This window comes from Callorhinchus milii, unplaced genomic scaffold (genome assembly GCF_018977255.1).
Source record: "Callorhinchus milii isolate IMCB2004 unplaced genomic scaffold, IMCB_Cmil_1.0 Scaffold5, whole genome shotgun sequence".
NCBI classification, from domain to species: Eukaryota; Metazoa; Chordata; class Chondrichthyes; order Chimaeriformes; family Callorhinchidae; genus Callorhinchus; species Callorhinchus milii.
In genome coordinates this window covers 65,883,291-65,896,662 of record NW_024704746.1, presented here as the reverse complement: position 1 = coordinate 65,896,662, position 13,372 = coordinate 65,883,291, and the positions used below count along the sequence as shown (strand labels likewise).

The window sequence follows — 13,372 nt, the reverse complement described above, 5'->3', positions numbered from 1 at the left end:
TCGGTGGCCGGGCCTTCAGCCTCTCAGCCCCGAGGCTCTGGAACTCCATCCCCCAGTGCCTTCGCCGCCTCCTCCCTTTCCTCCTTCAAGGCCGGTCTCAAGACCTTTCTCTTTGACCGTGCCTTCAGCTCCCCTCTCGACTCTCTACCCCCTCCTCGCTCCCTCCCTTCCCTCCCCTCACCCTGACCATTTCCCCCCAATGCCCGGGTCCTGACCCAACTGTCCAGCGCCTTGGGACGGCCTCCCGACGTGAAAGGCGCTCTATAAATGGAATCCTGTTGTTGTTGTAGATCAGCTGACCTCAGCTGTTGGTCAGTGAAGATTTGCTAGGCACAGAGGAGCACAAAGTCAGACACTCCTTAATAGGAGAAGCACTCCTCCAACATCAAAGAGATTGGCTCAAAATCAGGAACAGCACACAGCATAGCTTCGATCAGCATAGCTCACACCAGGTCTGTTAACCCGGTGACTAAGCTGCCATTCCAGTGCAGTACTGGGGAGATGCTGCATTGTCAAAGGTGACGTCATTTGGATGAGATGTCAAATTGAGCTTCCGTCTGCCACTTCAAATGGTTGTTGAGCGGATGACGTAATAGTTGGCGAGGACACCGGATAAGATTCCTTTAAATTTTCAAGTGCTGTCATGGAACCAGTTTGTGTGACATTCATGCTACCTTTGCGTAAAATTATCCAACCATCACATGGTCTGTGAAGCGCTTTAAGATGTTTGTAGCTCCACGTAAATTTGTGTTATATGAAAATAATAATAATCTTTGCATTTGATATAGCACGTCGTTGAGACATCTCAAAGCGCTTCACAGAATATGCATGTAAAGTGAATTGACTGTATAATTTGTCGGCGAAACTTGGCAGCCAATTGCGCACAGCAATGTCCCACACCAGATATTTATTTATTTTTTTGAAGGGACTATCACCTCCAGAATGCGATCTGCCAATTGACTAACCTGTTTCCGACTTGGTGCTAGGTAAACAGAGGGTGTGGACAAAGGAAACCAAACCCGGGTCCTCTCGCTTGCAAGGCAAGTGCTCTAACCAATACGCTACAGGATTCCACGTTACTACCAAAATCTTAGGTTTGAGACCACTTTATGGTTTGTTCCTTTATAAACCAACCATTGCTTCAGTTGCATAGCGGATACATGATTGCCCAAGTGCAGTACAAGATGAAAAATGCTAACTGAAGAGCAAAAACAGTTCAAACCCAGTAAAGTTACAGTATGCCAACATTAAAAACACCACTTCGTCAAACTTAAAACAACTCGAGTAAAACCAGAGCTGAACTGCAGGGTCTTTCCAATCGAAACACAGGAAAATAATCCAATGTTGCTCCCATTAGCTCCGTCAACAGGAAATGCCAACAGCGTCTAATCTCAACACAAAATCAAACAGAACTGCTTTAAAGACCCAGTGCAGGAAACAAAATTAACTATTAGCATGCTTAGCCTAGTAGATAAAGGCCTTGAAAAGCACGAAGGCATCAGACTAAAATGTCAGAGAATGAGCTAATATCAGCATTATTGCCTTTAACTGTTCCGAGGCTAGGGGGAGAGAGGGGGGAAGAGACAAATTAACTGAAACTTGTACTGGGGAGCCAACATACTGGATCAGGCCTCCCTGTGGTGTCATGCATTACGTCAACAACTGTTGATCAGCAAATAATACTTCACTTTTGAATCTTACACAATTTATGCAGAGGTCCAGGCAACAATCGACTTATCAAGAATTTCAAAATCAGAAACGGGCAAAACATTGCCGCTTGCGATGTGTGTGGCTATTTGGAACGGTATTGAATTTGGAGGTGCATCTGAAACAGCGTCCAATTCCTGAATACAACAGCAACAACAAATTACATTTGTATAGTGTCTATCATGTCGAGAGGACGTCCCAAAGTGCTGCATTAGCAGTACAACAACAACTTCACTTTATAGCGCCCTCCACGCAGGATAGAGTCTCGGAGCGCTTAACAGTGGCGGAGCCTGACTCCGAGCCAGGGGTTGGGGGGGAGGTGGCCATAAGCACGGTTGAAAAGGAAGGTCTTCAGGGGGCACTTGAAAAAGGGCAGAGAGTAGGCAAGGAGGAGGGACTGAGGGAGAGTGTTCCAGAGTTTCGGGGAGTAGTGGCTGAAAGCGCAAACTCCGATGGTGAGGCGGAGGTGCAAGGGATGAGCAGGAGGTTGGTGCCAGTCGAGCGGAGGCACCGGGTAGTGGATTGGGGAGTGAGACGTAGGGAGGGCATAAGCTTAAGCATAAGGCATAAGGGAGGGCATAAGCTTATGCAATAAGCAGAAGGATAAGCAGATGCCTGACTTAACTGAGTGAAATTCTTGCTTCGCTCATATTCTTGCATGACAGCCTGGCCACATCACTTTACTTTTGAAGAGGACAGACACTGACACTGGGTAAGACAGCCCACGCAGTCCGCTGACTTTCACAGCTTTGCACTGTTAACAAGTCCAACAATAAAAGCTGGGTTTTCTGCTGTCTGCTTAACAAACTGGAGATGCAATATCTATCACGAGACAGATACAGGGTTTACTAATTGTTTGCTATACTTGGACCGAGCTCCCCATTTTCTTGCCTGATTGTACTGATTGCAATGCTTCCACGTTAAGAGCCAAACAAAATTGAGAGAGCATTAAGACAGGGCAAAGTGCATTGATTGGGTGAACAAGAAGTGCGACATACTGATGGTTGGTACACTGAGCCAGTATTCATAAAAAATTTTGATGCATTCCTCATTAAAGGAATAAGCGCATTATCGTAGGCCAAAGGTCAGGCATTGTGGGGAAATATAAAGTTCTGTAAAGCATTCTAGTCATTCCACTTATATCTCTATTGGCCAAGTAACCTATTAGGTGTCAGTCGGCCTCGGTTGAGCAGCACTCGGAGTCAGAAGTTTGTGGATTCAAGCCCCACTTTGGGACTTTGAACTCACAGTCTTAACTGATCCTCCAATCCAGTGCTGAGGGAGCATCACATTGCTGGTGCCATCCTTCAGACAAGACATCAAACTCAGATACCATCTGCCTGTTCATGTTCAGGTGGATGTCTAAGATCCCATGGCACAAATCAAAACGTGGAGGAAGTCTCCCCACATGTCCTCGCCAACAATTCACCAGATAAATCGTTTTGTTTAAAAATAGTAACTACAATTCATAGTCATTTCTGTAAAGCACTTTCAGACGTCCTTCCAACATGATAAGGCGCTGAATCAAAGGATTATTATTATTATTTATAAAACAGATTATTCACCTTACAGCTGCTTGTGGACCTCATGTGCTATTGGCTACCAAATTGCCCTACACAACAATAATAATCCTTGCATTTGATATAGCGCCTTGTCACGTCTTCTAGACGTCTCAAAGCACTTCACAGAATAGATTGTAAAGTGAATTGACTGTATACTTTGTGGGCGAAATGTGGCAGCCAATTGCGCGAAGCAGCGTCCCACAAACAGTCGTGGATTAAAGTGACCAACTTATTATTGTTTTTTTTCTTGAGGGATAATTATTGGGCGTGGGGAGTAAGGAAACCTGCTCAAGGTTTCGCCCTGCTGGGAATCGAACCCAGGTCTCACACTTGCCAGGCGAGTGCCCTCACCACTGAGCTACAGGACTCCAATGCACTTTACAGTAAATTTTGTGAAGCGCTTTGAGACGCTCTCCTGATGTGAAAGGCACTATAACAAAGGGTTTTTGTTTATTTTTCAAATTTGGTTCTGCTGGCAACCTGGATCAGAAGGTTGCAGATTCTCTGTACAAAATAGGACTCGAGTTCATAGTGTAGGCTAAAACTCGAGTGCAGTCCTGGGGGTAAGGGGGGGAATACTGCATTGTCGGGATGCCATGCTTCAGAAGTTATACTGAGGGCTCATCTGCCACGCTTCAGGTGGATGTCCAAGATCCCATGACACCATTCGAAATGAGACAGACATTTCTCCGAGGTTATTAGCCAGAGATCCTCCAAATGGTCATTCATCTCTGTGGAACCTTGCAGTATCCAAATGACTGCTACAATTACTTATAGTCACTACACTTGACAACCACTGCATTAGTCTAAGGTGCTGTTAAATATTTTGATGCAATAAGGCGCACCAAAATATTTAATAGCACCTTACACTCACTTTCCTAACACAAAAAGTGGGTAACCACTTTTGTATTTACGACACGAGAACTCCCGTTTTATTAAAGGAATCCATTCTAACTTTGGGAAGGGATAGGATTGTCGGCCACAGATTTGTTGGATTCTGTTAAGTGCGCATCTTGAACTGATCCAGCTTGTATATCTCACCAGAGGGAACAAACAAAAATAAGGATATGTTACTATGCAACAAGAGGGAGAAAATTGGAAGCTTAACCCAATACCAAATAACACAAACAAGCTTGACGGAAACTGACATTTTAGATGTACCGCTTCACATACATGTCTCCAGCTTCTGACAAGGAAAAAAAACAATACTGCTGCAATAAAGGTACTAAAAGGTTAGACTCGATTTACTGCTGTGTTAAATCAACTCTAAATACAAAAACTCATGTTAAAATTAAATGATAATAGCGAATAAGGTTTTTTCCCTCTAATTTGGGTAAAAAAAAGCTGATTCATAACAAATTAGATGCGAGAATCCCCCCCTCCCCCCAGTGTCAGTACAATGGTTTGATCCAGAGTTTAGTTTCAAAATTCAATTCCACAATTGGTACTGTAGTGAAGAAATTTTGGGGTGGAACCTTTGTGCCATGTTTGCAGGAAGGAGCTTTTTGCCCTCAAACCAGTTATTTAAATTTGATGAGATAAAATCGTTTATGAAACATCACATTTTTCACCCAATTATATGCAGAGACTAGCAACATGCTTATTAGACAAGTAACGTCCCTCAATCCCTCCACCTTGTCCCCTCCTTCTCCCTTTTCAGATCGCGCCTGAAGACCTTCCTCTTCGACCGTGCTTACGATCACCTCCTCCACCCACCCTCCCAGCTCGGCGTTAGGCTCCGGCACCGGCACTGTTAAGCACTCTGAGACACTACCCCGTGTGAAGGGCGTTGTATAAATGCACGTTGTTATTGTGACATTTTTAACACCCAGGAAAACAATCATCAATGTCTACCATCCCATTTAATTAACTGCCAATCAATAAAATAGGTTGTGAATAAAAATAGCTGCTTAAAAGGGAACATTTCCTGAGATAACAGTTAATTAGCCGTGTTTTGCATAGCACTTGCTAGATAGGATCAGCAGTTGACTTTATCTAATCAGTTCACTATTAGACACAGTATTATACTGTGTAGTTTAATTGTGCAGACACACACATACACACACAAACACAGACTTACTTACACATAAAAGTGGCAGAAATAGAGCACTGCATATCACTAGATGAGGTTTATAAGCACTGGCTAACCAACAGTTTAAACCTCGCTTAAAAAAAAGTTTTATTCCTTGAGATATTCTGGTAAGAAATTCAATGGCAAACGGAGGAAAACTTGTCATTTGCTGGGAAGCAGGTACGCAATTCTTCATTCAAGTACGCTTTCAAACATGAAAAGCTTCCTAGGTTTGTATCAGATGAGCAGAAGTTGAAGGCAGTATTTATTCATTCAGTGAAATTTCTCACAATCTTTTAAGCATGTAATACAAAAACACTCTGTTTTAATCATCTTAGTTACTCTGATAGTCCATATCGGATAGAAATTCCAAGTCCGACAGGCAGTAAGTAAGAAGCAACGAGACAAGACAGTCTCACACAAACAGTATATGGTGAAGCTTTTACCTTGTCATACTTCGACACTATCTCGGCTCTTTCCTGGGCAAGTTTGGTTGCCGCGTCTGGTTCTACATCTGGATCTGCGGGTAAACCAGAAAAGGAATGGGTCAGCATTTCAATTCCTCAGTCGTCTTTATCTAGGCATGTATTATACAAGTCCATTCCAGCTTACAATGAAACTATTACACTAACTGATTGGGAAATAGCCATTTCCTTGTTGATAGCATTACGTAATGAAACAGGGTGTAGCTCTTAGTCATAACTTAGCGCACTAACAAATTCACATACCAGGATGGAAGCACGTCTCCTGAATTTGCTCCGGACTAAACAAATATCTTACCACACACTGAATCACAGGAACAGGGAGCACGGTAAATGATTTCCAGTTTAAGATAAACTCATTTTGTGAGTGGAGAGGTAAAGTTACTTCTGTGTGAAACGATCAGTGTGCCTTGTATCTTTCAATCAAAGAAAACAATAAAAATGAAGATATCATTTCATCTTTCAGACATTCCACTGAGGCTTCTTCTTGGCAAATGATATTACGTGGATATTCCAATTAAGAAGCATCAACTGTACTTCAACTATGAATTTAGCTTATTAGCGGGGTATTTAATAATAATAATAATAATCCTTGCATTTGATATAGCGCTTTTCATGTCAGGAGGACATCCCAAAGCGCTTCACAGAACACACTGTAAAGTGAATTGACTGTATATTTGTGGGCGAACGCGGCAGCCAATTGCGCACAGCAATGTCCCACAAACAGTCGTGGATTGAAAATGACCAATTTATTATTGTTTTTGGTTTTGGAGGGATTATTATTAGGCTCTGTGTGGAGTAAGGAAACTTGCCCAAGGTTTCGCCCTCTGCCGGGAATTGAACTCAGGTCTCTCACTTGCAAAGAGAGTGCTCTAACCACTGAGCTACAGGACTCCACTTTAAGTCAGTTTAGCTGAGAAGCTAGCACTCTCCCATGGACTGCTCAAAGTGCCATGCCTTTGAACTCAAGCAGCTAAAATGTTAGTTACTCCAATATACATACATATATATATATAGTAAGAATTCCCTGCTGAGAACTGATATAATTTTTGTGCGTAAGCATAAGAGACAAGAATATCAATTATCAGGACAAAGCAATCAACAACTTTCATATCACTTGAATATACATAGCATCTTTCCTATAAAATGTCTCAAACACTCAACAATTAGGATTAGGTGGGGAGGCCACCAAGGAGAGAGATTGGAACTTCGGGGATGTTGACCAAAAGCACAATCAATTCATCCAACAAATTTCAAGCTCAGTCTCCAGTGCGTACGCATTCTGCTGATCAATTAATAAATATTAATGACGAGCGGCCTGTCGCAGGAATAGCAAGAACTTTCCACATCGTCTGATCTTTCGTGATCACTCTCCGTTTTCTCACACTCACTTTCGAAGTCTTTAATACTCACTACCAACCCCTCTATCTCGCGCTCACTTTTCACACCTTTCTCACTTGCTCTCCCTTCTCTCACACACTCACTTACAACAACAACAACAAGATTCCATTTATAGAGCGCCTTTCACGTCGGGAGGACGTCCCAAGGCGCTGGACCGTTGGGTCAGGACCCGAGGAGGGGGGAAATGGTCAGGGTGAGGGGAGGGAAGGGAGGGAGCAAGGAGGGGGTAGAGAGTGGAGAGGGGAGCTGAAGGCTGAAGGTCAAAGAGAAAGGTCTTGAGACCGGCCTTGAAGGAGGAAAGGGAGGAAGCGGCGAAGGCACTGGGGGATGGAGTTCCAGAGCCACTTACTTACACCTCCCATGCCCGTTCATTTTTCCGCTCTCTTTTCCCCTCTCTCCCCCCACACTGCTTTCATGCTCACTCTCCCCCTTGCTCTCACTTTCTTCCTCTCTCTCTCTCTCTTTCTCAAACCTTCCGTAATCACTCCCAGGTAAGGGAGTTGTAAATTTGGCCTACGCGTTAAAACAAAAACCCCGATTGTCCAGCGCCCTGGGACATCTTTATGACCTGAAGGGTGCTATGCAAATGTAATTTGTTGTTGTTGCATCGTGAGCATGATCCCCTGAAGCCGAGAAAGGCTCAAGTAGCGTATCAACATTCATGGCCAAGCACGCACATAAATAATGGCAAGCACCACCAACAATAATAACTTGCATTTATTTAGTGCCCCCCATGCGGGGTAGCCTCCCACAATGCTTGGCCAAAGGGCGTCCACATCACCTTGGACCTTGAGTGACCAAATCAATAAAAACAACAAAATTACATTTGCAGAGCGTGTATCATGTCAGGAGGATGTCCCAAAGTGCTGGGATCGGGGTGGATGGAGGATTATTTTTATTAGATTATTATTTTTTCGAAGGGATTATTAGCCCCGGAAAAGCGATCCACCAATCGACTAACAACCGGGTTCTGATTTACTGCTAGGTAAACAGAGGAATGTGGAGTAAGGAAACTTGCCCAACGCTTCACCTTGCCGGGGAATCAAACCCAGGTCCTCACTTGTGAGGCGAGTGCTCTCACCACTAAGTTACAGGATTTCATAAACAGTGCTTATAAAACACACAGCCACTACACTTTACAGTAAATCCTATGAAATGCTTTGAGACGTCCTCCAAACTTGAAAGTCGTTATATCACATGTAAAGGCTCGTATTATTACTCCAAAAATACAAGTTAAACATGTCCAGAACGGTTAATATAGGCCCAAAAAGTTTAAAAAATATAGCTGGTGGTAATGAGTCAAATAACAAATCCATCAGTATGGGACACCTTGGCAACTAGAAGCATCAAAACAGGGCACTTGGGGGGAAAAATTCCACTTAGGTTTAGATTTACTCAATTGACATAGTATTTCAGAGTGTACAGAATTTGATGAAAATCTTAAATAGAGCCATAAATTTTAAGCTGGTTTTCCTTAAGTTTTCTTTTGCAAAATATAGGATTTATTAAGTGTCATGTATAAACCATGTACAAACGTAGCTGTATTATATATGGACTGTGTAAATGTTCACACAGAGTGAATTACAAGCGCTCTTAATTAACCAATGAACAGAAGTATATAATTAACCCTTCCTTCTAATTACTTACATAATTAAGGTCATGCACGATTCCTTCTGTACCCGTACACATGGTTTACAGGAGGCATAACACAGTTGTGCTTACAGTTTATATGCAGTGAATAATTGCGCCCAATATTTGACATATTTATGAATATATTGACAATAGACGACTGTCCTTAAAGTACCAAGAACTAAGCATAGCCCCCTGCTTCAATAACATTCCAAGGACAGAAAAAGCAAAGCGAGGAAGGACATTTACGAACTGTGTATCAAACATTTAGTGCGTTTCAAAAAGGCAATTACTGTTATTGGAAAAGACAGTGGGGAAACTTTGAGTGCAGCCAGGGCCAAAGGTATCAATAAAAATTGCTAATAACAAGAAATATCCTGCCACAAATGCCATACGTGAGAAATATGGGAATATACAGTATATCTCTAAATGTGCTTCAGATTGTATCCCCTATTTCATGCAGACAGTTCTCACCTAAGCAGAACATGCCGGCTCCTTGTACGTGAATTCCTTATGATCCTTGGGAGACTGGCCCAGACATGAGGGTTGCAAGCAAATAAACTGCAGATGTCATCCTGCAGGTACACTGCAGACTACCTTCACATTTCCCCGCAAAATGTGCTGAGGCTGGAATTGTGCGATCTTGTTCAGTCAGCCAGAGATTTTCAGCAAACCCGCAAGAAAAAAAGAACTGAATGTGAATTATCTGCAACTGGACATAATTTGTTCTACAATTCCAAGCATCAATTACACCGATGACCTCAGAATAACTACTTTGTGCGTTCAGGAATGCATTGTAATGTGGTTCATCGCAATGCGGGTCATTGCTAAATAGTTCTGTCCCATTCTATGCACTTTAGACGTCCGATTGCAGCTTCTTGGAAAGATGAATTGTTTTCTATATAAAGGTATATAGGTTATGGCTTATTAGAGTTACATCCCATAACATGTTGACATTGCAATCTAGCACTTGCGTTCAATAGCATTATACTGTATATAAATTGATTATAAATAAGTTTGTCAGATCCATGCAATGTGATGGTTCAGTCTCATTGCCTTGTAAACAGTATGCAGTTAAAAGTGACTGTCATTTGCTGTTCATTGAAATGATATATTTCAGTCTTTGCAAGACTATTACGCATGTATAATCCAGATGTGACAAAATATAGTTACAACAGAGAAGCGCTATATGAAGCGCTCTGAAATAAAATGATGCATTGTGCTAAGTCTGTGTGGAAAGTCTGACTTTCTTTTACATTATATTTCCACACTGCAAACAAGAACCTGATATTCACAGCTCCACTTAAGTTTACAGTGTCCATTTAATTTATGATGCACAGTACAGTACAATGTTCCCTTCACAGAGAGTGGGAATATTTTAAGCATAATATAACTAAACACTAGCTGTCGTCTATTCTTCTAATGGAAGCAATTAATTCTTAACCCAAAATTCTGTATACCTAGCACTAAGTAGGAACTTGCTAGTCGATTGGCGGATCACTTTGCAGGGGGTAATAATCCTTCAAAAGAAAATGTGGTCACTCAATTCACGACTGTTTGTGGAACGCTGCTGTGCGCAATTGGCTGCCGGGTTTCACCCACAAATACAGTCAATCCATTTTAATATATTCTGTGAAGTGGTTTGAGACGTCTCAATGACCTGATAAGGTAATATATCAAATTCAAGGACTATTAATATTGTAGAGAATACCAGGTAAACATAAACGTAAACATAAACCAGGTAAAAAAAAACTTATAAAGTACTTGGAAAGAATGAGTAAGAGTGAGAAGTGGTTATAGGTGATATAAAGCTTGGGGTTCAAAATCCTGTCGAGCGTAGGAACAAAAGGAGTTTGAGTGAGGCAAGAATATCTATAGTCTTGAGCTTCTGGGGGAAAAAAGTAAAGTATTGTGAAAGAATGAGTTAAAAATAAGAGTGTGATGAGATTTGATTTCAACACAATGTCAAAGAAAATGTGTAGAGTGATGTATTTGAAGCCACGGAACAACAAAATAGAGGTATACAGAGCATAATAATCGCAGATTACAGCCTTCCATCAAAGTTATGGCAGTATCATTATCTTTTAAATTACTGCTGTCTATCCTGAAATGTACATCATCTCGGATCAGTTGGTAGCGCTCGTCTCTGGGTCAGAAGGTTATGGGTTGAAGCCCGCATCAGGATTTGGCTGACAAGCCAGTCCTTATTGTTCGGATAAGACATGAAATCAATGTCCCAACTGCCTATTTTTCAGGCGGACAGTGAAGATCCCACAATACCATTTCAAAGATAAGGTAATTTTATGGTCAACAATCTGATTGCTAGCTAATGGTTTACAAATTGGTGGCCGTGTTTGCCTGTAAATACATAGTAATTACACTCCACATTACGGTCGAATAGGGCAAACATAACTTGCATTTATATAATAATAATCCTTGCATTTGATATCGTGCTTTTCACATCGGGAGGAGGTCCCAAAGCGCTTCACAGAACACACTGTAAAGTGAATTGACTGTATATTTGTGGGCGAACCCGGCAGCCAATTGCGCACAGCAATGTCCCACAAACAGTCGTAGATTAAAAATGACAAATTTATTATTGTTTTGGGTTTTTGGAGGGATTATTATTAGGCTCTGGATGGAGTAAGGAAACTTGCCCAAGGTTTCACCCTGCCTGGAAGCGCCCTTCAAGCAGGACAGTGTCTCAGAGCACTTCAGTAGTGTGATCATCTGACTTCTTCCCATCAAGTCAGGAACTCTATTATCTCTCAGTTCCTCCTCATTATCCAACCCTCTCCGTCCATTAGCTGATGATTCCACTCTGTTGCTGATGCTCTCCTGTTATTTTTGTCCATATTAGTGAACTCCTCCATTCACCATCCAACTCTAGTGGATGTTTCATCAACTTTTACACATCCTCAGTGTGCGTGAACCTTCAATCTCGAACCACGATGTTTGTCTGAATCACTAAACCTGGATTTCCACTAGTCCCTTCAAAAAAAGTCAGAACCAACAGCGTTAGAGAAAGTCATTCATCACAGCCTATTCTGCTGCAAGCTCCCTCCATTAAAGCTAACTATTGATGCAGTTAAGGACAATATTTTGCCCTTTTATCGCTTGCTTCACAATGCGACACAGATTACTTTTCAGGGATTTGCTAAATTGTTTGGACCTTAATTATAGATTCTATGAGCTGACAAGGATATTGTGCTTTTTCTCTTCCAGAGATTGTGTTTTATGTCTCTCACGCTACCGGCAACAGTTACAACCTCTTGCATTCAATGACTGCACTCTCAATCTAAATCGTTCTACAACATTATTCCACTCGGTCTAATTTATTCTACAACATTCTATCACCATCTCCTCTGTCTTCATATGACATTCTCACAGCTCCTTAATTGCTAAAGCAGCTTTTAAGAGCTACATTTTCCCCTCAAGCATCAAACCCTTCTTTTCTCCTCAGCAAACATATCAAGTCCAAATTTGGCTGAGAATTTAATATATAATCCTTGCATTTGATACAGCGCCTTATTACATCGTTGAGACGTCCCAAAGCGCTTCACAGAATATACTGTAAAGTGAATTGACTGTATATTTTGTGACCAAAATGCAACACACAGCAATGTCCCACAAGCAGTCATGGATTGAGTGACCAAATGATTATAATATTGCCCTTATATCCAGGTAGATTCTTCTCTAGGATAGAATAGTAGAGGAAAAAAAAGCAGCCAAATGGTCCTTCGCTCTACACGACTCTCTCCTTTGCAGCCTTTCTTATTAAGATCCATGTTAATTGACGTTGCTAAAAAGATTGTTTTTAAAAGGATTCGCACTCAAACTCCAAACTGTCCCGCACTCTTTAGTGTTACATGACCAGAGGAGGCAGCAAAGCCATACCATTGATGACAGGAGATCTAAACAAACCATAGGGAGCACCAAATTGCACCAGCTGAGAAGAGAATTGTGGACAGGAAAGAGAGGGAGAGCTTTGTGTATGGAGCTGAAGAACCACTTTAGGTAAACTAGCATTATTCCCTGAGTCATTCAACATTTGCATTTATATAAATGATACCCCAAAGCCAAGTAAAATATAGTCAAACCAAGTCACTGTTATTTTATTACCAAATATTTGACGACAGAGTGAAGTGAGCTAACACAGCAATGCAGCTGTGTCAGATTCCAGCTGTCTTTTTTTTTTGACCCAGTTTCCTTTCAGCTGCTCCAGTGTTGGCCTTCGGGGTTGGCCTTCAACAACCTGGAGTGCTTCCACTTTTATGGGAACCAGCATGTCACATCAGCCTAAGGTCCAAACAGAACCACCCAACCATGAAATCCCGTATCTCAGTGGTTAGCGCACTCTCCTCGCAAAATGAGAGACCTGGGTTCGATTCCCGGGCAGAGCAAAACATTGGCCAAGTTTCCTTGGCTCCACACGACTTTGTTTTCCGAGCAGCAAGTAGGAACCCAGTTGTTAGTCAATTGGCAGATCGCTTTTCCGGGGGTAATAATCCCCTAAAAAA

General features: G+C 41.9%; 1 protein-coding gene and 1 non-coding gene across 2 annotated transcripts in view; both read right to left on the bottom strand.

Annotated features, from left to right (window-relative positions):
- usp6nl (USP6 N-terminal like) overlaps positions 1 to 13,372 on the bottom strand; it is a 111,181-nt gene that overhangs the window by 59,312 nt on the left and 38,497 nt on the right. The window contains 2 exon segments of the mRNA XM_042334851.1: position 4,986; positions 5,787 to 5,860. Of these exon segments, the coding sequence (XP_042190785.1) occupies position 4,986; positions 5,787 to 5,860 (75 nt within the window).
- trnaa-ggc lies at positions 3,566 to 3,637 on the bottom strand. The gene has a single exon. It is a non-coding gene; the product is annotated as a tRNA-Ala (tRNA).